The sequence below is a fragment of the Littorina saxatilis genome, linkage group LG4, assembly GCF_037325665.1.
Source record: "Littorina saxatilis isolate snail1 linkage group LG4, US_GU_Lsax_2.0, whole genome shotgun sequence".
Lineage (NCBI taxonomy): Eukaryota > Metazoa > Mollusca > Gastropoda > Littorinimorpha > Littorinidae > Littorina > Littorina saxatilis.
The window spans coordinates 30,123,803-30,149,602 of NC_090248.1; the positions used below are offsets into that span (position 1 = coordinate 30,123,803).

General features: G+C 39.3%; 2 protein-coding genes and 1 long non-coding RNA gene across 5 annotated transcripts in view; 2 read left to right on the plus strand and 1 right to left on the minus strand.

Annotated features, from left to right (window-relative positions):
- The window catches only part of LOC138964446 (uncharacterized), a 69,389-nt gene extending 63,682 nt beyond the window's left edge, over nucleotides 1-5,707 (plus strand). For all 3 annotated transcript variants that reach the window (XM_070336400.1, XM_070336401.1, XM_070336403.1), the window contains 6 exons: nucleotides 1,744-1,796; nucleotides 2,173-2,256; nucleotides 2,785-2,900; nucleotides 3,643-3,892; nucleotides 4,315-4,455; nucleotides 4,949-5,707. In XM_070336400.1, the coding sequence (XP_070192501.1) occupies nucleotides 1,744-1,796; nucleotides 2,173-2,256; nucleotides 2,785-2,900; nucleotides 3,643-3,892; nucleotides 4,315-4,455; nucleotides 4,949-5,144 (840 nt within the window). In that variant the 3' untranslated portion in view covers nucleotides 5,145-5,707. The remainder of the gene's footprint in view (nucleotides 1-1,743; nucleotides 1,797-2,172; nucleotides 2,257-2,784; nucleotides 2,901-3,642; nucleotides 3,893-4,314; nucleotides 4,456-4,948) is intronic.
- A 2,043-nt stretch (nucleotides 5,708-7,750) lies between these two features.
- LOC138964452 (uncharacterized) lies at nucleotides 7,751-11,312 on the plus strand. The gene is made up of 2 exons (XR_011455107.1): nucleotides 7,751-8,426; nucleotides 9,594-11,312. It is a non-coding gene; the product is annotated as an uncharacterized lncRNA (long non-coding RNA).
- A 963-nt stretch (nucleotides 11,313-12,275) lies between these two features.
- On the minus strand, nucleotides 12,276-18,131 carry LOC138964450 (COMM domain-containing protein 7-like). Its single transcript, XM_070336410.1, has 9 exons — nucleotides 18,028-18,131; nucleotides 17,709-17,762; nucleotides 16,961-17,063; nucleotides 16,544-16,600; nucleotides 15,040-15,077; nucleotides 14,599-14,689; nucleotides 13,973-14,022; nucleotides 13,588-13,636; nucleotides 12,276-12,966 (listed from the first exon to the last, which is right to left on the minus strand). The coding sequence occupies exons 1-9, from the start codon at nucleotides 18,112-18,114 to the stop codon at nucleotides 12,890-12,892; spliced, it is 606 nt and encodes a 201-aa protein (XP_070192511.1). The 5' UTR covers nucleotides 18,115-18,131; the 3' UTR covers nucleotides 12,276-12,889.
- Nucleotides 18,132-25,800: the final 7,669 nt, after the last annotated feature.

The following is a 25,800-nucleotide window of genomic DNA, read 5'->3' on the forward strand; positions in this document are numbered from 1 at the left end:
GTTTGTGCCACTGTTTGTCTGTCTGTCTATCTGTCTGTGAGTCTGTCCACAGTCTTTAGTGTGTCTGTGTGGGCTAACCTGCTGATGCAGGAATGCTCACGAGCCTACACATTTGTGTTTCTTCAGTGTGATTATTAAAATCTGTATGATTTATTTTTATGTCAGTTTAGAATTATCTCCCTTGATGCACAGTGGTACCTGTGAACAGAGCAAGATCAAAGTGTATTTTCTGTTGTGATGCTGGATGTATCTTTGTTTCTTCCCAGCTTGAGCTCTCCTTTTATCTGTATATTGTGTTTCTGGTAGGAGTAGAAACAACTAAGATACTGGTTCATGGTTTGGCAGTTTATTGTCTCCCCTGATATGAGAAAAACTTTCATTATGTCAAAATTATAAATCCTGTCTTTGTTTGAAAACTCTATGCAAAATGTACTTTCATCAATGGGTAATACTAATACTCAAAAAGTTATACATTGGTGCAGAACTCTGAATTTCCGTATGCATATACTGACAGCAACAGAGCAGGAATCTGCTAGAAAATTGAAATTAATTTTCCAATAATTTGGTGCACAACTAGGAGCATTCTTTTTTCTCGTTATGTTTGGGGCAGAACGAAAGAGTTCTTTTTTCTTTATGTCAGTTGACTATGTTCTCTCTCTCTCTCTCTCTCTCTCTCTCTCTCTCTCTCTCTCTCTCTCTCTCTCTCTCTCTCTCTCTCTCTCTCTCTCTCTCTCTCTCTCTCTCTCTTCTCTCTCCTTTTTCCCCCGTCTTTTTCTTATTCATTATTGCATTTCCTGATTGTATTAATGCTGCCCTACATGCTAACCAGCATAACGGGCAGTAAGTGATTGTATTAAGCTTAGTTTTGACATCTCATTCTGCCTCTTAAAGTGAAAGTAAATGTGAGATGATTCAGTTGATTTGTCACATCCTTGCAATGAAATTTCTTCTGTTTTCTAGACCGTTTAACAAGTTTGTTTTTTTACCTGAGCATGCTATTACATTTGATCATAAAGCACACCATGTACTCTATTTTTTGTTTTTCTTTACCTTTTGTTATTGTATTTGGGTTTTTTGTTTGTTTGTGTGTGTGTGTGTGTGTGTGTGTGTGTTGTTGTTTGTTTGTTGTTGTTTTTGTATTTTTTGGTCTGTATTTTGCAAACGAACGAACGAAACGAAAATTAAGGGGCTTATTGTCCGTCAGGGCTTGAAATGCCTATATTGGACATGAAATTTTATACGATAGGAGAAAAAAAAGAAAAAAAAAAGTGAGGGGGGCAGGCGAGGATGACGGGAGTGGGTGAGATAAATGGTTAAAGGTTACAATTAAGACTTCGTAAAATAAGTGTCATGTATCACCATGTTTTTCATAAGTTTCTTGGGGTCCACATACGTATTTTGAGGGGAGGGACGATAAAACAGCAGTTTATTTCAAGAATCACAATATTTTTAAAAATTGTAAGAGAAATATTTATAATATTTCCTTTATATACGTTGACTTCCTAGGGGAAGGACCATTAAAAACATGGACTTTAATTCAATTTTAGTTTTGTTAAAAATTGATAAAACTCAGGACCACCTGTTGAAAAGTTTAACAGCTGTATTTTGCTCTCCCTCTTTTCACTTTTGTACCTTTTTGTATGACACGTGTCGGTATTGTCTCTGGCTGACGCAAATGTGGTAAAAACAACAAAATCAGTTTTGAGGTTTGATATTTCACAGCAACTGTGTGTTATTTTGCAGGAACTGAAATCAGTGTTTGAGACAGCATTGCACCGATATCAGCAAATCCATGGGTAAGCATGATTTGAATAGTGGGTGCAATGAACTGAACATGCAAAAATATAAAATAGAAGGCACACTAAATAGTGCCAGTGTGAATGTGGCTGGAAAGGTAACAGGGGGAAAAACAAGGAAGGGGAAAGCAGCAGTGGAACTACTCGCTCCTTTTATTGATCTCCCTGTTTTGACTCCTTTAACATGTGTTAATTTATTTGTATTGTCCATTTTCTCTCTGTTTCTCTCTCTCCCCCCCCCCCCCCCCCCCCCCCACCCCTTTTGCACTTTTGTCTGTGATTAACATTCCAATAACTTATCTTTCTTGTCTTTACAGCAGATTTAGTATGGAAATGACTGTCACTGTTAACGTTGTGATGTTTCGTTTGTATTCAGTGATCTTCCTGGTGAAGGGGAGAAACTTTACCGTAACACAGGAGTCCACTTCGAAGACAAGTGGTATGAGAGAGTCTTGGAAAGGTAACGATCACCAGTCCTACTCTCTGTGTGTTGGGGGGGGGGATGGGGATGTGTGTGTATTTGTGTTAGTATGTGCACTCCCTTCTGTGTGTACTTGAATGGGTGCAGGGATAGTGTCTTTTGTCAGTAAATTTGAGGAAATTGGCAGAAACGCTGTGTCAATTTGTGGAGATTTTATGCAGTTCTTTGCATCACCTTTGCCATATCATGGGAAAAGTTTGACAATTCCGTTGAAATGACAGCAAACTTTTTGAGCGATTCAAACAAAGTTTCAGGGTTTTTTGACTGCTGATGCCAAACAACATCCTTGGTGTGTATGTATTTGCGTGTATGCTTGCAAAACTTTTTCTCCCTCTGACCCTTCACATGTAATTTATAGAGGGTATCTTAAAGCAAATAAACCATACATACATGCAACCAACCTATTCATTTTATGGTCACAGGTCAGTTAATTAATAAAGTTAAAACATTCTGAGCAGTATTTTAAATTTTGTGTGTGATACTTAACCTTTTGTAATTTACCAACAGGCACATGTTGCTGCGCATGCAGCGATTGCTGCGCGCCCATGCAGCACAGCAGCGTCGACAGATGCTGTTACAGCAGCGAGTCAAGTCTGCTCCACAGCACAAAGCAGGATTTCCAGGTATTCCACTCGTTCTTATTACAGTGAATACCCTCTTGCAAGACCCCTGACTTTAGACCTTTCCTTACACCCCGCGGGTTAGGGGGAAGAATTTACCCGATGCTCCCCAGCATGTCGTAAGAGGCGACTAACGGATTCTGTTTCTCTTTTTACCCTTGTTAAGTGTTTCTTGTATAGAATATAGTCAATTTTTGTAAAGATTTTAGTCAAGCAGTATGTAAGAAATGTTAAGTCCTTTGTACTGGAAACTTGCATTCTCCCAGTAAGGTAATACATTGTACTACTTTGCAAGCCCCTGGAGCAAATTTTTGATTAGTGCTTTTGTGAACAAGAAACAATTGACAAGTGGCTCTATTCCATCTCCACCCTTTCCCCGTCGCGATATAACCTTCGTGGTTGAAAACGACGTTAAACACCAAATAAAGAGAGAAAAGACCTTTCCTTTTCATGATGCGGCTTTCAAGCCCTGCGTTTGTTTTCTTGAGATATTTTCAAATAATTGTGTGGTTATGTCATCAAAGAAAAGTTGAATTTTCGGTTTGACTTATTTGATTATTATTTTAGTTTATTCAAACTGCTGCATGTGTGACCTGCCTATCTTCAAAACAGATACACTGCTACAAGTCCGAACCAAGAACCAAATAACAAGAAAAATAAATTAATGAAATGTTTGTTTAAGATTAAATGAAAACTTACGTTGGTTTCTTTTTTGTTTTTTATTCTTTTTCTTTTTCTGTCACAGGTGGACTGCAGCAGCAAGAGATGCCAAGCAAATTGTCACGCCCCAAAACAGCCCACCCGTCGATACTTCGTACCCAAACACCCACTCCTGCGGCACCCTCCTCTAGTCCTGCTGGCAGCCGACCCCAAACCGCAGCTGTTGGAGATCGCGTTCCGTCCATGAGTCAGCAGCGGCAGATAGTCCAGGAGACAAAACAACAGATGTTGGCCCAGAGAGAGAAACAGCAGCTGGGAGAGGAGGTGCCGTTCAGGTGTGTTCAAAAGATGAGAGTGTGTTTGTGTGTGAGTTTAGAGAGTTTGATTCTCTTGATTTTGTGTTGATTAGTGCTATATTATTTGAAAAACTTCTTTTTGAAAGGATGGGGTGGTATTTTGGCATTTTGCAATAATCCTCAGCTTTACAGAATTCATGTCTCTTTACTTTATTTGAAGATGTCAGATATTTTATTGTACCTTGCACCACTAAATATGAGCTTGGTTCCAGGTAATTGGCACTCATTTTGACTTTTATTCTAGGGATTTCTTTCTGTTTATTTTATCAGAAAATGCAATGTATAATCATATTTCTTTCTTCTTCATTTAAAGAAAAATGCTCCACTGAGAGCAAACTCAACATTTTTATATTTCAGAATTTACATGTTCTTTGATAAAAATGTGTATTTTTTTTATACAGGTTACGACTGACAGAACCTGAAGAAAATTCCCCTCGGACACCAAGGGAAAAGAAAGTAGCCATAGACCCATGGCTCCTAGACCCGCGCAATCCCTCCGCTGTGCGACCAAGATCCAGCAAATCTATACCCAGCAAATGCAGGTATGTTGTAACGCACCTCCAATTTTGAAGCTAAGATTTTTTAGGTAGAAGTTTGGTGATTGCAAAATACATGTATTCACTCAAAGTGTAGCAACATCCCACCTTGAGTTTTCCGAGACCTCCATGCAGGTATAAAACAGCGTTGAGATTTTCTTTTATACTTAGGTAAAATGTAAAGAAAGCCTGTTGGTACGGAAATGAGAGTTTTGTTTGTGTAAACTTGTGACAATAATCTTGAGTATGTACAAATATGTGTGTTTATATGTTTTTGTTGGGTTGTTTTATGTGTGTGTGCATGCGTGTGTGTGTGTGGTTAACCTTGCAGCAATAATCTGTTAGTCTGAGAAACAAACTTATCTGAACTTGCAGAAGTAAAGCCTTCATTATAGTCTAACGTGCATACGCAACCTCTCAATCTATCAAAATTTGCCGACATAATCTTTTTTCTCCCTCTGTTGAATCCATTGATCTAATTATTTGTGTGAACTTGCAGTCGCTACGTGTTGCTGAGCCGCCCTCGCACTGCGGCAGACGTACCAACCCCTTCACCCTTGGAGGAGGAGCTTCTGGCTACTCGCTTCCCGGAACAAAGCGTGCGGTTGCTGCAGAGTGCTGGTTCGGCCATACGACCCACACCGCCTCACACAAGCTATGGCATCACCTACACTCCCTTTTCAATGTATGGATGAAGAATGTGGCTTAGTTGAGTACAGTACACCATTTTCAACAGTGTACAAGAAAAGAACAACCCCAAGGCAGAGACAGTAAACTAGTGACTACTGCATATTGATTTGCCGTTTTTAACGTCCTCGACAAACCTTTAAAGCTATTGGGAACATTAACTGAGAATGACATTCCAGACGAAAGAAGGTTTCAAGAAGTGAAGGCAGAGACCAGCTTGCTTCCCCTACTATCCCTTAGATACGTCTAGAGTACTTGAAAGTGTAGCTGCTGGAGTATATAACTTGCAGCGTTATATCAGTTCAATGTGTGCATGCTACAACACCACTGATTTGCTGATGGAAGTATCATATGTGAAACTTTAAACACCTCAAAAATATGCTGAGGTATCATTCATCTATACTGCCCATGAAAATAATAGATGAACTGGTGAGCAAGCAACTCTTTCTCCATGAAATAGATGACATACACTCCATTGACAACGAATAGATGATGTCTGCCTTGTAACTGTTGACAGAACTGCTGTATTACTTAGGTGTACTATTTTAATAATGTATTATGTATACTACTGTATTTTAATAATGTATTATTGAATTGTCTTTGACAAACTGTCACCATTTCAATTTTGTATCAAGTGTTTTGTTCATATGTTATGACGCATGAGGAATTTGTTACTTCACAGAATGGTTTGATTTTTGATTTCCGTACTATACTGTTCAAAAAAAGAAACGCATAGTTGCTACTTGCCAAATTTGTTTTATTTTTCGAAAAAATTAACAGAAAATCCAATATTTAGATTATTTGTTTGAAATTTGGTATGGACACAGTTGAATGCACACACAGTTCATTTGCATCTTCAAATCAATTAGTCAATCAATACGATTGGGTGCCGAGTCAGTAGGGGGTGTGACTGCCTTGAGCAGCAACAACTGCCCGGCACCTTCTGGGCATGGACTGGATCAGATGCCGGATATCTTGCTGTGGGATGGTGTCCCACTCCTCCTGAAGTGCCTGCAATAGATCGCGGTGATTTGCCGGCGCTTCTTCTCGCCTGCGCACACGTCTGTCCAATTCATCCCAGAGGTGTTCTATCGGGTTCATGTCTGGCGACATGGATGGCCAGGGAAGCACCTGGACATGGTGGTCGGTGAGGAACTGGGTGGTGAGTCGTGCTGTGTGCGGGCGAGCGTTGTCCTGCTGGAATATGGCATCCTGGTCAGCCAGAAGAGGAAGGGCGTGTGGGCGCAGAATTTCCTCCACGTATCGCTGGGCAGTTATGCGCCCTTGGACGTGCACCAGGGTGTTCCTTCCAGCGGTATTGATCGCCCCCCACACCATGACGCCTCCACCACCATGAACGGGTGCCTCATCCACACAGTTGGGCGCGTAACGTTCGTTTACTCTCCGGTAGACCCTCCTCCGACCATCATGTCGCTGGAGCAGGAAGTAGGACTCGTCGCTGAACCACACGTGTCTCCAGTGATTCCAGACGGTCCAGCGAAGGTGCTGGTTGCCCCACTGCACTCGGTTCTGGCGATGGCGATAGGTGAGGACAGCTCCTCTGTGAGGTCTGCGAGCTCTCAAACCAGCTTCATGCAGGCGGTTCCGCACGGTCTGGTCCGATAATCGGTGTGGCCCGGGGAGAGCCTGGACAGAAGATGAGGCCGACAGGAAACGATTCCGGAGGTGGCGGAGCCGTATGAAGCGGTCGTGAGCAGCAGTTGTCGCCCTTGGTCTTCCCGCTCGTGGCAAGTCAGCAACGGAGCCAGTGGCTTGAAACCTGACCCACAGTCTACTGATGGTGCTCTGGGACACGTGGAAGTGCCTGGCGATTGCACTTTGACTTTGGCCTGCTTGTAAACGACCCAATGCAATTTGGCGGTCTTCTCTGCTCAATCGGGCCATCTTTCGTCGCTGAATTGTCGTCTGATTTCTTTGTGGCGAACAATCCGCTTTTATGGGTTTTGGAAGACATGGTGAGAGCTCAATATTCCCCGAGTTTCACGACATTACACTGAAGCATGACGAGTGGTCATGCCAAATGAGCAATTTTGACATTGTAGCCACTGATAACGCATGCGTCACGTGCAGAGCTCACTTGTGGCAATGGACGAAAGGTCGACGACCAGATAAACATTTTCTGCAGTTTGGTGGATATCCTTGTAGCCATATAACTAAATTAACCAAATATTACAAGCTATGCGTTTCTTTTTTTGAACAGTATAGGTTTTGAACTTTTTGCAGTTAACTGTAAACTAAGTGAAGTTGTGGTTTTGACGTACTTGTTAATCTACTAGGATGTGCCATCAGTAGTCTACCTTCGGTATTTGTTATTTCTTGAAGAGAAAGTGTGTGTGTGTGTGTGTGTGTGCACTTTCCTGAGTGCATGCTTGCTTGAATGACTGCATGCTCTTGTATGTGCAGGTATTGTACATGCACAAGTGTGCATGTATGTCTGTGTGCATTTGTGGTATTACACATTTCACTTAATCTATTTTTGACAGACTGGATATCAGTTCTTCACTTTATGATTAAATGTTTCAACTTGTTACATAAATTTTGCAGACAATACGGTGGAACCCCCTTTTCAGACCTCAACAAATCTGAGAAAATCAGGACTTAAGGGCAGACCGGGTAGGCAAAATGAGTTATTTTTGGTCTCATACACCTTTTTGGGGTTGTTGCATTTTTCACACCTTTGAACATCCTGGAATGCATTCAATAATCTGCTTTTGTCATTTTAGACATGTATTCATGTAAATAAAACCATTTTCAAACCGATGTTTTGTTGTTTTTGTCTGTGTTTTATCAAAAAAATCGAAAAAATGGTCAACTTTGGATACTCCGTGCTGGTAAATGTGCGCACATGACATGACCCTTCGCTGTTCAAACTGTGTGGAAATTTCCGTTCTTCAAGATGACGTCATCACCGTTGGGGAATTTCCGTTGACATAGGCACAAAGAGAGAGAATCCGTTCCAACCGAAACCCCGGAATTAATATATGCAAATATATGTAGGTCAAAGGCATTTGGCGCAAGCGCAGTAGACAACTTATCAGTCCCCCGGTGTCAACAAATCCATGACGTTTTCACCGATTCAGCAGCATTTTTCAAAGTTTTGAGCTGCGGAGAACAACCCTAACATTGGAAATGTTCGGCATAGTGGCTAGAAATATCAGAGAAAGATGAACTAGCAGCAGCGAACAGTAGAAGGAAGTAACAACACTCCGAAATGAACCAACATGATCGTATTTGAGCAGACGACATTCTAAGATTCTTGACTCGACGAGGTGGGTTTTGCTTCTTTCTCTTTTCGATCTTGTTTGTTTGACAACGTCATTTATTGCACATCGTTATGTTGTTGTTGTTGTAAGAATGTGTTAGGGTTTGCAGGTAAATGATAAACAGTTTGTGTCTGAAGTATTTTGCGGGTTTCTTGATCCAATTTACTGACCATGCCGCCGCCGCACACCCCCCCCCCCCGCCCTCCCTCGATCATCTCTGTGATATCGTCTTCACAACCCCTATTTTATTGTTCTTCGCTGGCCAGTCCTTGAGAGCTTACTATGGTGTAACATGTCATCAGTATTCTTTGTCTGGGGTCAAACTGAGAAGCAGCATCTGAGCGATGTACGACTGACACAGTTTCTGTTTCTGGTCATTGACCGTAGGAAAATAAGTACCCTACTAGAGAGCGTTCTCTAATTCTAAAGCCGTGTGGTTTACACCAGCATGGCTGACCAACCTATCATTGATAGCAATATTGTTGTCAAATCTTTTCCATTAACTAAGGAATAAAAAAAATAGATCCAATTTACTTCACCAAAGAAAAAAAAAGAGTTAAACTAAAGGACTGGGGATGCAACTCATGAATCAAAAGCATAAAGATCACCTGCAAACAGTGCTAGGTTTAGGAAATCTGAAAATGTATACACACACACAGAACACACACACACACACAAAACAGACAACAGACAAGAAACAAGCAAATACATAGCAAGTGTGATGAAATAAATTAATTTTAAAAGAAAAATATGAAAAGAAAGAAAGAAAGAAAATAATTCAGCTAGTTTCAGTATTAGTTCCTGTGTGTATGTGATTGTGTGGTTACTCAAATCCCATAGTAAACTTGACATGTACATTTTGTGATAGGGGCCAATTAATGAATGTCTTTTGTGTGTGTGTGTGTGTTCGTCAACCGACATATATGTGGGTACGAGCCGCTGAGGTGGTTGTAAGAAAACCCGCCTGGTTCAGTGGTTGGGGGCTGATTGGGATTTCTGATTTACCAGCCTAGCCAAAAAGTTGAGGTACACCCCATGTAACATGGTCATTTGCAAAATAAAGTACAAGCACTTGTTGACGTTTATATTGAGTCTTAAAATTTGCAGCTTATTACAAACAAAAACCATGGACAGTTGTATCAAATATTAAATCAGTGTTTGTGTATTTATTAGGTTGGAGCAAGGGGAGAGCCAGTCCTCCTGTGGTGGCATCGAGGAGAAAGATTGACCTGATGGAAAAGTTTGCTAAACCGGAACTACCCTCTTCCACAGCAGAAACATCAGCTTTGCCATCTTCTGACCAACCATAAGAAGATACAGATACTTTGCCATCTTCTGACCCATCACAAGCAGATATGGATACTGGTACTGTGCAACATCACTCCGCTGACATGTGTTGGGCTTTTGTCAACATTGATCAGCTCAATATATTGCTGAAAGGTTTATATCCTGTACTGAATGCTTGTCTGATAGCAGTCTGATTATGAAAGAAGGTGATGCATCAGCCCAAGGATTTGCACAGGCCCTGCATCTGGAGTGCATATGAGTGTCCATTCAAGTCTGCAGTTGTTTACTCTTCTCCCGGTGTTTGCAACGCTTCGGGTGGTAAAGTTGCATTTTAAATAATCCGCGTATGACCAAGTTGGTACATGGAAAGGGACATTCAGCTTTACAGAAATTTGCTGCAGTGTTAGGATTGAGCACAGAAATACTGTAATTAAAATGTTGCAACTTTTGAATGGCTTGATAGCTTTGTTCCATTTGTGTATATATAATTATGTAATGTTGTTGATGATTTGTGAAGCATCATTTCTATGCAATGGAATAAGAAATCAGTGCATCCGTTGGGTTTTTATGAGTCTGACAGTTTGGTTCTGATCAATATTTTCATATCAGCACAAACACAGATAATTGACTTTTTTAATGTTTTCATATACTTTTTTTTTAAATCAAAAAAATCTGATAATTTGATTATCAAATCATTTCCCCTTCATAGTTAAAGTGTTATTCTGGTTAAAAAAAACCAACACCCCATTAATTCAAGCTCTACTGTGGTACTAGTTTACCGGGGTACTAGTGAGACTCTCTTACATGCTGTTTTCTCTACATGTAATTTGAGACAAAATGTGGTAATTAAAATGTTGTAACTTTTGAATGGCAAGATGGATTTGTTCCAATTTTGTATATGTTGTTTATGATTTGTGAAGCACCATTTCTGTGCATGGAATAAGAATACAGTGGATTCCTTGTGTTTTTATGAGTCCGACAGTTTCGTTTTGATTCATATCTGCACTAACATAGATGAGTTTTCAAATGATTTTTTAAAAAAAGTCTGGATAATTTGATCGTCAAATCATTTCCCCATCATAGTAAAGTGGTTATTCTTATAAAAACATATCAATTCAGGCTGCACTGTGCTACTAGTTTGAGGTACTGGTTGGAATCTTTCAAATGCTGTTTTCTCTGAATGTAATTTTCAGACAAACATCTGTAATTAAAATGTTGCAACTTTTGAATGGCTTGATGGATTTGTTTCATTTTTGTTTATGTTGTTTATGATTTGTAAAGCGTCAGTTTTGTGTATGGAATAAGAGTTAAGTGCATTGGTTGGGTTTTTATGAGTCTGACAGTTTGGTTCTGATTCATGTTTTCATATCGGTACAAACAAAGATGGCTGTTTTCATATGATGTATATAAAAAAAATCCTGATAATTTGATTGTCAAATCCTTTTCCCTACATAGTAAAGTGGTCATTCTGATAAAAACATATGAATTCAGGGTGCACTGTGCTACTGGTTTTTTTATGTACTGGTTCAAATCTTTAAAATGCTGTTTTCTCTTAATGTAATTTTCAGACAAAACGCTACAATTAAAATGTTGCAACTTTTGAAAGGCTTGATGGATTTGTTCAGTTTTTGTATATGTTGTTTATGAGTTGTACAGCATCAGTTCTGTGTATGGAATAAGAGTTCAGTGCATTGGTTGGGTTTTTATGAGTCTGACAGTTAGGATTTCATGTATTTTTCTTATCAAAACTGAACCGGTAACTGAAAATGCTAAATTAAAATAATATATTGCTCAGAAATGCTTTTCGATACACAGAATTATTAAACACACACATATTGCTGCAAAGAAGAAAAATTGGATCAAAACATGCACTGGTTCACAAACTGCAACATTTTAAAAAAAGCACATTTTATAACGTTTTTCTCACATTTTGGTGAATAAAACCCCCAAAAATTGCTTTTCACTCAAAATTTAAAATGGTTTCCCTTAATTAGGTTATTCTGCTTGCAAAAATCAAACAAGCAGCAAGCTGTTTCCAAAATAAAAAAAAAAAGTGCTTGCCTACCCTGTCCCCCCTTAAAAAAGGGGATGTCTTAAAAGGGAGGTAAATTTACAGCGGCTGAACAGAAAATTTGAGAAAACAAAGTCTTAAAATGGAGGGAGTCTTAAATTGGGGAGGGGGGTGGGGGTGTCTTAAAAGGGGTGTTCCATTGTAAACGTTTGCTCTGAGAAGTGGCTGTGAGTTTCAAGGAACATCATAAAACTGTGATAAAGAAGGTTATCTTCGCATTGGTATGTTAACAGTAATGCCACATGTTTTTGACAATGCATTCAAATGTGCATGTATATTTTACACATTGGCAGGTTTTGTTTTGCTTTTCATCCATCAGCATTATGAATCAACGTTGTTATTTATTGTTATTTAGCTGAAGATGGGATGCTGGGATACATTAAATGGTTTGCTATGAAAAGTATAATTGAAACTATTTTCTGAACATGTTTGTATACTCGAAAAAAATTTGCCTTTTTTGCAGGGTGAATTATAGAAGAATAAACAAATCTCAAACATTTGTCAAGTGTGTCAGTTTGTATTAATTAGGATAAGCTGGAACACAAATTCATTGCTCACAATACAGTTGAGCTGAACCTCATGCCAAAATGGTGCAATGATCTCACAGTGTAGAATCTCTCTCCCTCTCTCTCACACACACACAAACACTCACACAAACATCCACATCATGCACAAATCTACACATAGATGATAATGTTTACAATGTTCATTCCAAAACAAACATAACCTACTTGAATCTAAAAATTACACAGTCTCTCCGATTCACTCACAAATGCACGCACACACACACCACCTGTATCAATTAACCGTATCAATCCTAAAAACGACTGTCTCACTCTCCTCTCTAGTCACACACACACACCAATTAACCATATCACAATCCTAAAAATTGCACTCTCTTTTAAACACATAATCATCACAGCAAACACTTCAACACCACCAATTCAGCTTCAGAATTCTAAACACTTGTTTGGTGGCTTTGAACCCTTACTCTCGCAAGATTCAAAGTAAATGATCTCACAAAACAAAAAGCAACAATGTTTTATAAAAGCACAGTATTATAAAAATGACACTGTAGGAATGCAAATGTGTGCGAGTATAAAGATGTCGACTAGCTGAGGTATTCAAGGCTGGCTTTGGCCTTTTCCATTTCGTGCAGGAAGGAGTAGAACTGTGGTAAACTCAGCTCTGGAACAAAAAAAATACAATGAGCGCTTCTGGGGTGATAACGAGAGACAACTCCTGTGATCTTGCCGGGAGGTTCCGCCTGTTACCATTGTCTTTTTACCGTATAAAATGCACGACTTACACACGAACTGTTAGCAAAGCGACATGCTATTTGGGACCAATGCACGTTTTTTTCCTTTCTCGTGTGTTCTTGCCGCGAGGTTCCGCCTGTTACCAGCCGAAAGAAAGAAGGGGCATAACCTCACCAGAACCGCCCATTGATCTTTTTTATTAAGTTGTTCATATGTTTAAACATTTTAACTTATTTTCATTTTTGAAACTTCAGCTTCAAACTCATTGCCACTAATAGTAAGAAAGGTGTGCGAAAGAAAAACCAAGTAACAAACTTTTATTCATAGATTACTAGTAAGGAGATCATAATTATGTGCACTGTAAACAATTTTTGTTTCTAATTCTAGAAGAGGCTTAAAAATGCTGATTTGTGTCCGAAAGTACAATTATCAACAAGTGATCATCCAAACCAAAGCCCAATCGAATTTAGTATTGGGAGGATTTACACAAAATATATTTGTTACTGTTTTCTATTCTTACTGCACAATGATGAATTCTGCTGAAGCTTACCCATGTAGACGTTCTTGGTTCCATTTCCTGTATTGATAACCAGCTTCAACTGGAATAAAACAAGAAGCAAATGTAGGGGAAGCTTTAAAATAAAAACACATTGAAGAACAAAAAAGCACAATTATGCCAAACTTGTAAACACTGATTACTAAGCAATAGATATACTCACTTATACATTTTTTAATAGCAGGTGCTTCAAAGAAAATGATGTATAAAACGGCATTAGTCAGAATCTTCACGAATGAAGATTCTGTGACAAAACTAATGTACTTAAAATAAGCACCACACCAATACAGACAATTTACAGCACTAAAAGTCTGTATTTTAAAGGCTTATCAAAATGTAACAAATTAAATTACTTTCAATCTGACAATACAGTTCTTACCTGCAGAAATGTATTGCCGACTCTGTCGAGTTCACTACTGGAGGCAGTCACTGCAATTCCAAACAAAAAAAACTTAGAAGGGTCTAAAAAAAAAAAAGAGTAAAAAACAGATACAAAACCTTTACACACACACAACACACACACATACACACACAACTGTGGGTCAGAATCAGTAAAATTGTATAACTCACTTTCAAAATGAATAGGTCAATCTATTCCACTCTTGACCAGCATGTCAAAAACTTGATGGACCTATTGACCAACTCTCAGACAAACTAACTGGTCAGTTCTAATGTAAATGCCCAATGGCGGACACCAGGGCCGAGGTCCACCTGAAAGTTACCATCCAGTTTGGAGCCGACTGCAGTGTTGGATTGGTTGAAATTCAGATTTGTTTGATTTCAACGAATCAGACCTCGCGGTTTGTTCTCTCCGGTTTGTATGGCACCCACTTTCGGTTCGTGCACGCTTAGGCACCCTATACATCTATAACTGCACACAGGTACAAGTGCATTTACCACTTTCGGTTCGTGCACGCTTAGGCACCCTATACATCTATAACTGCACACAGGTACAAGTGCATTTACACAAACCAACTCGCGTTCAAAGAGAAAAATATCACAAACCTCCAAATTTCCATTCCATGTCCACAAGCTGATTGACCATCAGCGTCAGGTCCAGAGCACCTTTGGACAGAGCTGCCTGGTTGGCCTGAAACTGACAATGGAAAAAAAAGACTCATCAGAACACTAAAAAAAGACAGCCTTCCCAGGTTTGTAACAAGAAATATGGGCCACCCTACAAGCACTTACAGCAAACAGAAGACACTCCAACAGCTGCTTATCTCTTACTCAAATCAAGTTCTACAGAGTGTAAAATAAAGGAGTAGGGTACATCATATTTCTGACACAAGGATCCTCACTAGACTATACTTTGTATATGCATTTACATAGAAGGGAGGTAACAACACACACACACACATGTAAACACACTTTATGTATATCCCAGGGAATGCATTTTCAGTAATTTGCTTGTTTTAGTCATGTAGCTGCTTTCAATGTACACACCTGCTCTGTGAAGTATGCTGCCTTGTCATCAGAGAGTCCTGACGAAAAAAAGCTCAAATAATAATGGACGAAACAATAATTAGAAACAAACTCAGTCTCACAGCTTTATTTCTTATCAGGAACAAACAATCATACATGTACATGTACTTCTTCTTCTTTGTTCATTGGGCAGAAACTCCCACGTGCACTTGTGTTGGTTTTTTTGCACGAGTGGGCTTTAATGTGTATGAATGCTTTTACCCCACCATTTAGGCAGCCATACACCGCTTTTGAGGAATGCATGCTTGGTATTTTCGTGTTTTCATAACCAACCCAAATAACCAACCCAATTCTGACATAGATTAAAGGATCTTTTCCATGCGCACTTGGTCTTGTGCTTGTGTGTTCACACTAGCAAGGCACTAGCAGGTCTGCACATAAGTCGACCTGGGAAATCAGAAAAATCTCCTCGCTTAACCCACCAGGCACAGCTGGGATTCGAACACTCCACATTCCACTTGGGAAGCCGGAGTCTTGTCCACTAGGCCATTGCGCCTGTCCCATACATGTACAAGACTTATTACTTTAAAATGCATTAATCACCTGAAACACACACAACAAAACCTGATGGGGTTTCCCCTGGTATTTCTTCTTCTTTTTCGTTCATGGGCTTAGACTCCCATGTTCACTCATATTTTTAGCACGAGTGGATTTTTACGTGTATGACCGTTTTTACCCCGCCATTCAGGCAGCATACGCCGATTTCAGGGGAGGCATGCTGGGTATTTTCGTGTTTCTATAACCCACTGAACTCGGACATGGGTTACAGGATCTTTTCCGTGCACACTTGGTCTTGTGCTTGCGTGTACACACGAAGGGGGATAAGGCACTAGCAGGTCTGCACATAAGTTGACCTGGAAGATTGAAAAAATCTCCACTCTTAACCCACCAGGCTGCAGCGACCGGGATTCAAACTCCCGACCTCCCGATTAGGAGGCTGATGTCTTACCACCATGCCACTGCGCCTGTCGGCCCCTGGTATTTAACATTTGAAAGCATCACTAAGGCCTAAAAAAAAAATAGATGTGGTTACGGTAACCTGACGTACCCTATTTTTGGGGGCCGACCCAATAACTTTTTATTACATTTGTCATAAAAAAAAAAAATGAAAACAAGAAAACGAGTGCAGAAAACGCAATGAAAGCGAAAGCGCTCGAGTCGTCATGCAGACGACAGACGATGCAAGGGAAATAACTCCTTCTACTAAAAAGGCCCAACAGACGCTTGCCATGACAAAAATGGCGGCATCTTCTTCGGTTGTGAGTGCTACACGCTTGGTTGTTCTGCTATTATAGAAAAAAAGTAAAAATAAAAAAAAAGTGATTGCCTATCTTCCTACCCTATTTTTTTTGGCTATGTTACCTTAACCACACCTATTTTTGGGGGGGGCCTAAACTAGAAAGTTTGTCTGCTCATCAGAAGTATGCTGTTCCTTTTTCTGCAAGTTTGCACATGTTCTTCATACCTAGGTTTCCCAGGTCTTCTGAAAGTTGACCAGGAGTCAGACTCTTCTTCAGTGCATCTGAAAATAAAACCATCCTTTGTGAGAATAAGAAAAATACATATTTAGACAAAATCTCCTTGCTTATATGTTTATGTTGTGTATTGTAACTCGCAGTTTGATATTGTGAATTAAGCGTGGAGAGCACAAAACATTATTATTATTAAAAAAAAACTTTTATCAGTACACAACTAAAACCATCAATAAAATGACACGAACCTGTGAGAAAGGTCTGTCAACATACAAACAGATATTTAAAAGTTTTTGTAGAAATGCGGGGGAGGGGGGGAGGAAGACATTTTTAGATTTCAACTTAAACTAACAACATTTCAGTGAAGGCAACCCTTGACCTTGAATTTATAAAAGACTCAAAAATCTTACAGTTGGGAAGTGCAATGAGACTTTTGATGACATTTTTCAGAGGCCCCACACCCACTCCATTTTGCTGAGCAAACTCTTCCAGCTGTGTCATCAGTCGACTGGACTGAAAATGTCAAAAGATAAGAGATGTCATGAATCAGTCTAGCTGCTGGGTAAAACCAGTGCATAGACAAGATTAAAAACAAACAAACTGAAGAATACTTAGTAGAACAGTCCACTTCGTAATACTATAAATGGTACTTGCACAAAAATAATAATAATAAAAAGAGACAGCGAGAGTTTCTAATTTGTAGGCATTTTCTGATACAGAAGTTCATACACTCTGGCAATGATTAACTCTCTATTACTTAGGAGAAGAAAAGCAGTTGTTGATCTGTCTATAAAATTTACTTGTATCCACCTTTCCCAATTACCTACTTGAGGCTTGCAGGGCAAACTAACACAAATGAAGGCACACCCATCAAGTTATATCAATTATCGTGACAAGAAAAGATAGTCGCAAGGTATGCTGAGAAAAGGCCTCAAACAGTGAGCTTTGATAGTGTAACTGACTCTCACAAACCTGCACAATTGGTGTGTGATGTCAAATGACGGTACTTTGGGAGAGAAGTGTTTCTCCGTGTGTGTGTGTGTGTGCGCATGTGTGTTTGCTTGTTTGTGTGGTTGTTAACCATACATATAACGTGAAGTTACAGACTCTTTCTGAACAAAATAAAATGTAACTTGACCAAACTGTGTGCATGTTTACCTTGGATGGTTCTGTGAGGAACAGGAACACATACTGTGTAAGTTCACTGAACTGCTGCAAACACAAGAGACATGAAAAGATTAATATTTTAATGTACTCCTTAAAATCACGATTGATGAAATTAACGACAGTATTATATATATATATCAAAGAGGCTCAACAAGCTTCTGCAGTAGAAGTCAATTTTCGTGAGTTCAAAAAGTGCATCACATGACAACTGATGGGTACGAGCAATGGTTACTTTCGGGGCAACTGGTGCATGCAAACGTCTCGTAAAACATTAAAACAAAACAAAATATAGATCTTAAGTGTTTCAAACCTCAGTTTGAAATTTGTTCAGTGCCTGGAAATCACTGAACATAGAATCTGGGGGCGTCTCCCTGCTGAAATGGAAAGTGGTCGCCATTTTGACGCCGGAAGTGTCACGCCGTTTCAGAATTTCGCATTTTAAGGAAAAGGTGAAGTTTGAAAAGGCGGCCGTGCACAAAAAGCGGACACGAGAAACTTTCATTGCCCATTGACAAATATTCATTCCAAAAAGTAAAAGAAGTTTTTCATTCTTTACGCTTGAACATATTCAGTGGTACATGTAACAATGAACCCCGCTTTTTTACATTTAGTCAAGTTTTGACTAAATGTTTTAACATCGAGGGGGAATCGAAACGAGGGTCGTGGTGTATGTGTGTGCGTGTGTGCGTGCGTGTGTGCGTGCGTGCGTGCGTGTAGAGCGATTCAGACCAAACTACTGGACCGATCTTTATGAAATTTGACATGAGAGTTCCTGGGTATGATATCCCCGAACGTTTTTTTCCTTTTTTTGATAAATGTCTTTGATGACGTCATATCCGGCTTTTCGTGAAAGTTGAGGCGGCACTGTCACGCCCTCATTTTTTTTATAAAACGATCCAAATTTACGTTCATCTTATTCTCCATCATTTGCTGATTCCAAAAACATATAAATATCTTATATTCGGATTAAAAACAAGCTCTGAAAATTAAATATATAAAAATTATTATCAAAATTAAATTTTTGAAATCAATTTAAAAACACTTTCATCTTATTCCTTGTCGGTTCCTGATTCCAAAAACATATAGATATGATATGTTTGGATTAAAAACACGCTCAGAAAGTTAAAACAAAGAGAGGTACAGAAAAGCGTGCTATCCTTCTCAGCGCAAGTACTACCCCGCTCTTCCTGTCAATTTCACTGCCTTTGCCGTGCGCGGTGGACTGACGATGCTACGAGTATACGGTCTTGCTGCGTTGCGTTGCGTTCAGTTTCATTCTGTGAGTTCGACAGCGACTTGACTAAATGTTGTATTTTCGCCTTACGCGACTTGTTTACTAAATATTTTAATACTGATTGACTGGGAATCAGTCGAGACGAGGTTCGTGGTGTATGTGTGTGTGTGCGTGTGTGTGTGTAGATCGGTTCCGAGAAAACTTCTGGACCGATCTTCATGAAATTTCACGTGAGAGTTCCTGGGTATGATATTCCCGGACGATTTTTTCTTTTATTCGATAAATGTCTTCGATGACGTCATATCCGGCACATAATTTTGTGAAACTTGAGGCGGCACCACGTGGGCGGCACTGCCACGCCCTCATTTTTCAACCAAATTGGTTGACATTTTGGTCAAGTAATCTTTAACGAAGCCCGGACTTTGGTATTGCATTTCAGCGTGGAGGCCGCTTAAAAAATAATTAATTAGTTTGCTAAATAAAGTTGTCATTAAAATCAAATGTTCGCCGCAAACAGATTTAAATATGATTGCATCGTATTCTTCATCAAATCATGTTCTGAACCTAAAAATACATACATATGTCATGTTTACTCTTAAAATGTGATCACAATTAACGAAAATAGGTTAATTAATTAGTACTACGATTAAAATGTAAGAAATCGATCCAAAAGGGTTTCATCTTATTCTTTATTATTTCCTGAGTTCCAAAAACATATAGATATAATATGTTTTATTTAAACTAGCTGAGAAAGTTGTTGTTTTTAAGCGCGCTTTCCTATTTAACGCAGTACGCTATTGCGCTATTCTGCCTTGTCAATTTCACTTCGTGTTGCACGGGAAATGTGCCGCAGGGATTGACGAAGCTGTAGCCTATTGTCTCGGTGAAAAAAATGCAGTCCGTTTAGTTTCATTCTGAGAGTTCAACAGCTTGACTAAATGTAGTAATTTCGCCTTACGCGACTTGTTATATTTAGTCAAGTTTTGACTAAATATTTTAACATCGAGGGGGAATCGAAACGAGGGTCGTGGTGTATGTGCGTATGTGTGTGCGTGCGTGTGTGTGTGTGTGTGTGTAGAGCGATTCAGACTAAACTACTGGACCGATCTTTATGAAATTTGACATGAGAGTTCCTGGGTATGAAATCCCCGAACGTTTTTTTCATTTTTTTTATAAATGTCTTTGATGACGTCATATCCGGCTTTTCGTGAAAGTTGAGGCGGCACTGTCACGCCCTCATTTTTCAACCAAATTGGTTGAAATTTTGGTCAAGTACTCTTCAACGAAGCCCGGGGTTCGGTATTGCATTTCAGCTTGGTGGCTTAAAAATTAATTAATGACTTTGGTCATTAAAAATCTGAAAATTGTAAAAAAAAATAAAAATTTATAAAACGATCCAAATTTACGTTTATCTTATTCTCCATCATTTGCTGATTCCAAAAACATATAAATATGTTATATTCGGATTAAAAACAAGCTCTGAAAATTAAATATATAAAAATTATTATCAAATTTTTTTTTTCGAAATCAATTTAAAAACACTTTCATCTTATTCCTTGTCCGTTCCTGATTCCAAAAATATATAGATATGATATGTTTGGATTAAAAACACGCTCAGAAAGTTAAAACAAAGAGAGGTACAGAAAAGCGTGCTATCCTTCTCAGCGCAACGAATACCCCGCTCTTCTTGTCAATTCCACGTGCACTGCCTTTGCCACGGGCGGTGGAGTGACGATGCTACGAGTATACGGTCTTGCTGCGTTGCGTTGCGTTCAGTTTCATTCTGTGAGTTCGACAGCTACTTGACTAAATATTGTATTTTCGCCTTACGCGACTTGTTTTTCTTTTTACATTTAGTCAAGTTTTGACTTAATGTTTTAACATAGAGGGGGAATCGAAACGAGGGTCGTGGTGTATGTGTGTCTGTCTGTCTGTCTGTCTGTGTGTGTGTGTAGAGCGATTCAGACTAAACTACTGGACCGATCTTTATGAAATTTGACATGAGAGTTCCTGGTTTTTATATTTAGTCAAGTTTTGACTAAATATTTTAACATCGAGGGGGAATCGAAACGAGGGTCGTGGTGTATGTGCGTGCGTGTGTGCGTGTGTGCGTGCGTGCGTGTGTGTGTGTGTGTGTGTGTGTGTGTGTGTGTGTGTGTGTGTGTGTGTGTGTAGAGCGATTCAGACTAAACTACTGGACCGATCTTTATGAAATTTGACATGAGAGTTCCTGGGTATGAAATCCCCGAACGTTTTTTTCATTTTTTTTATAAATGTCTTTGATGACGTCATATCCGGCTTTTCGTGAAAGTTGAGGCGGCACTGTCACGCCCTCATTTTTCAACCAAATTGGTTCAAATTTTGGTCAAGTAATCTTCGACGAAGCCCGGACTTCGGTATTGCATTTCAGCTTGGTGGCTTAAAAATTAATTAATGACTTTGGTCATTAAAAATCGGAAAATTGTAAAAAAAAATAAAAATTTATAAAACGATCCAAATTTACGTTTATCTTATTCTCCATCATTTGCTGATTCCAAAATCATATAAATATGTTATATTCGGATTAAAAACAAGCTCTGAAAATTAAATATATAAAAATTATTATCAAAATTAAATTGTCCAAATCAATCTAAAAACACTTTCATCTTATTCCTTGTCGGTTCCTGATTCCAAAAACATATAGATATGATATGTTTGGATTAAAAACACGCTCAGAAAGTTAAAACAAAGAGAGGTACAGAAAAGCGTGCTATCCTTCTTAGCGCAACTACTACCCCGCTCTTCTTGTCAATTTCACTGCCTTTGCCATGAGCGGTGGACTGACGATGCTACGAGTATACGGTCTTGCTGAAAAATGGCAGCTACTTGACTAAATATTGTATTTTCGCCTTACGCGACTTGTTTTCCTTTTTTTGATAAATGTCTTTGATGACGTCATATCCGGCTTTTCGTGAAAGTTGAGGCGGCACTGTCACGCTCTCATTTTTCAACCAAATTGGTTGAAATTTTGGTCAAGTAATCTCCGACGAAGCCCGGACTTCGGTATTGCATTTCAGCTTGGTGGCTTAAAAATTAATTAATGACTTTGGTCATTAAAAATCTGAAAATTGTAAAAAAAAAAAAATTTTTATAAAACGATCCAAATTTACGTTCATCTTATTCTCCATCATTTTCTGATTCCAAAAACATATAAATATGTTATATGTGGATTAAAAACAAGCTCTGAAAATTAAAAATATAAACATTATTATCAAAATTAAATTTTCGAAATCAATTTAAAAACACTTTCATCTTATTCCTTGTCGGTTCCTGATTCCAAAAACATATAGATATGATATGTTTGGATTGAAAACACGCTCAGAAAGTTAAAACGAAGAGAGGTACAGAAAAGCGTGCTATTCTTCTCAGCGCAACTACTACCCCGCTCTTCTTGTCAATTTCACTGCCTTTGCCATGAGCGGTGGACTGACGATGCTACGAGTATACGGTCTTGCTGCGTTGCATTGCGTTCAGTTTCTTTCTGTGACTGAGTTCGACAGCTACTTGACTAAATGTAGTAATTTCGCCTTACGCGACTTGGTTTTCTTTTTGTCATCTTCTTTTTACTCAAGTGTTTGTTTGTTTGCTTGCTTGTTTGCACGTGTGAAAATGTGTGAGTATTTTGTTTATTTGTTTGTTTTTCTTCAGTTTTTGTGTCAACACGCAGATAAAGTTATTTCCCTTGACTTGTTCCCGCGATGATATTTGAAACGCAACAGGAGCCACCGTGGATCCAGAAACTCAAGACGTGACATGCGCATCGTGACTGACGAGAAATTTAATGTCAAATTTGCTCCTTCATTTTATTTACACCCCCGGTATAGGGGTGTGTATAGGTTTCGGTCGATGTGTTTGTTTGTTTGTTTGTGTGTTTGTGTTCGCATATAGATCTCAAGAATGAACGGACCGATCGTCACCAAACTTGGTGAACAGGTTCTATACATTCCTGAGACGGTCCTTGCAAAAATTGGGACCAGTCAAACACACGGTTATGGAGTTATTGGTGGATTAAGATTCTACAAGGACTTATAGAGAAACATATTCATGGTCAAAGGGAAATAACCTTCTCAGTTGGTGGCAGTAAGAATGGGTGCAGTGAGAATGGTTATTTCCCTTTGACCAACGGGGGTGTTTTTCCTACCTCGAAGGAATTTCTTGTTTAGTTAGAGATACAATTGTTTAGCACCGTAGCTCTTTGCTGCATTGTTTTAATGACTATAATTGACCTTCGAGAATCTGGGTTTTTTTTAGATTTAAAAGATAATGGCGGGGGGGGGGGGGGGGGGGGTGGGGGGATGGGGGTTGCGGGCTGTGAAAGCATAAGGTTTGGCCGGTGTTCCACACTCTGTCACGGAACGTTGGATCCGGCGTAACTTACTCGGTCAATTTGTTCGGAATTTTTATTACGTATTCGTTCCGGCCAAACAAGTAGGCCTACCCTTTTCTGGGTTTTTAAAATATGTGTAAGGTAAAGACCTATTTACCCTCTAATTTGCCAACCACTTGATGACGGTTTAAGTTATATTTTGGAAAGCTCCTTCAAAAACAGAAAGTGAAGAACAAGGTTCAGTCTCGGATTTCCAAGATACTAATGATTCAACTGGCTGCCACGTCAGTGGGAAAAGCCGCTTGGTTTCATCCTGTAGGCGAGGTGCAGGTAGTTTTACCGAAGGATCACTACACCTGCTGTTCACTTTTAACAAAGTTACAAGCTTTTTTTTTCCGTCACGGACGATATAAGTGTTACTTTTTTTTCTTCGTCTGCTTTTCTCGGCTTTGCCTCGCTTGTCCGTGTACATTTCTCAGTGACTCAGTCTAGATGTTTAAGTTTATTCTCAATGATCAGTTACATATCGTGACGAGTATTTGCGTGAATGTTATTAGTCTTTTCAGTGGTTTTCCGTTTTTAAATTCCGACATTTCCCTTTTGTTTTCTTTTGTGTATACCCGTCCTTTACTCTTCCTTTCATTCATGTTTTCAAAAGCGCAGTCAACTGACTTACACAATGTATCCGATTACTTCAACGAGAAAGAAAGAAAGGAAGAAAAGAGTGTTGTTGTTTTATTTTACTAGAATTCAAAAAGGCCATACACAAATTCAAAACAAAAACACGAAAGATGTGTCGATTTCAAAAAGTTCACGAGTCAGTCGTTTAGTTTGCGGATCAGTGCATGGAGGCTGATATCAGTCAGAGGGGGGTCTTTTCTTACTAGAAATCATGAATTTCATGTTATTCAATGAGTTCAAGTTCATGGTCAAAATGTCTTGATATTTGTGTTTGTTTACATACAATCAACAACAACAAAGTCCAAAAAAACTGACACAATTTCTACTGCACGTGCTTTACACACGGATCGTCTGTGACGTCACCATTTCTGTCGTCTGCTTTGTCAGCTGGGCTAGTGCATTGCAAGGTGCTCTCAGATTCGGTTCATATGCAAATAGCCCGTGCAAAGTTCGTGATTCGCAAGGTGGTTTTGCTTGAGTTGACAAGGATGACATTGATAAGGGTAGCATCCTGTGACTATAGTTCAGTCAGCGCTCGGACAGCGCTCGGTAGAAAAAGACAGACAGAACTTGATTCATATGAGTTTCCGTCAGACGATAGCTTCTACAGAGCGCAGACGGGTGCAGACGACAGCTACTACAACAGTCTTCTTCTACTAGAGCAACACAGACTGTTGAACGCGGACGACCACATGGCCACTGCAAACGTAAGGAGTTTTTCGTTTTCAGTTCAATTTTCCGTTCGTTTTTCACAATATTCTGGGTTGGGTTGTTGTTTTTCCGGAAGAAGCTATTTCACTAGAGAAACTGTCCATTTTCAGCGTGTTCTACTTGTTTGTATGAAGGTGCGGCCGTTGTATTGTGTGCAATTAAAAAACAACACTTTTGACCCCGAAATTGAGCCGAGGCCGTCGATCGACGTAAACTGTCAAGTTTCACGATGGAATACTTTGTTGGGGTTTTGTGAGAGGGCAATGCACATGTATGCATAATTGAAGAGAAGACAAAATACACAAAAGGGGAAGGCATTTAGATAGTAAAACAGTAAATTCTATTAAAGTAGGTGATACTAACTGTGATGTTGAAAGAAAAGTTTCCGTACTTGTAGAAAGTAAAATAAAATACAAAATATTCAATGTCTGTTTTATTTGTAACCTGTGAACATTTGTAGATACATTTTTGAGTCACTTGAGAAAAAGTGACTCTATGTAATCGGTCAGTGTTAGTCTGTCCGGCCGGCCGGCCGGCCGTCCGGCCGGCCGTCCGGCCGGCCGGCCGTCCGTAGACACCACCTTAACGTTGGACTTTTCTCGGAAACTATCAAAGCGATCGGGCTCATATTTTGTTTAGTCGTGACCTCCAATGACCTCTACACTTTAACGATGGTTTCGTTGACCTTTGACCTTTTTCAAGGTCACAGGTCAGCGTCAAAGGAAAAATTAGACATTTTATATCTTTGACAAAGTTCATCGGATGTGATTGAAACTATGTAGGATTATTCTTTACATCAAAGTATTTACATCTGTAGCCTTTTACGAACGTTATCAGAAAAACAAGGGAGATAACTAGCCTTTTCTGTTCGGCAACACACAACTTAACGTTGGGCTTTTCTCGGAAACTATAAAAGTGACCGGGCTCAAATTTTATGTGAACGTGACTCCCAGTGACCTCTACACTTTGACGTCTGCTTTGGTGACCTTTGACCTTTTTCAAGGTCACAGGTATGTCTTGAAGGAAAAATTGCCTCATATAATATTCAGAACTGCGAAAGTGACTCGATCGAGCATTTGCTCTTCTTGTTT

What these genes read in the sequence shown, in the direction of transcription:
- LOC138964450 (XM_070336410.1), bottom strand. Translation starts at nt 18,114, where the DNA reads ATGGCGACCACTTTCCATTTCAGCAGGGAGACGCCCCCAGATTCTATG. An exon ending in TCTCATTGCACTTCCCAACT is followed by an intron (nt 16,601 to 16,960) that starts GTAAGATTTTTG and finishes TTTTATTTTCAG; the next exon opens with ATGCACTGAAGAAGAGTCTG. An exon ending in AACCAAGAACGTCTACATGG is followed by an intron (nt 12,967 to 13,587) that starts GTAAGCTTCAGC and finishes TTTTTGTTCCAG; the next exon opens with AGCTGAGTTTACCACAGTTC.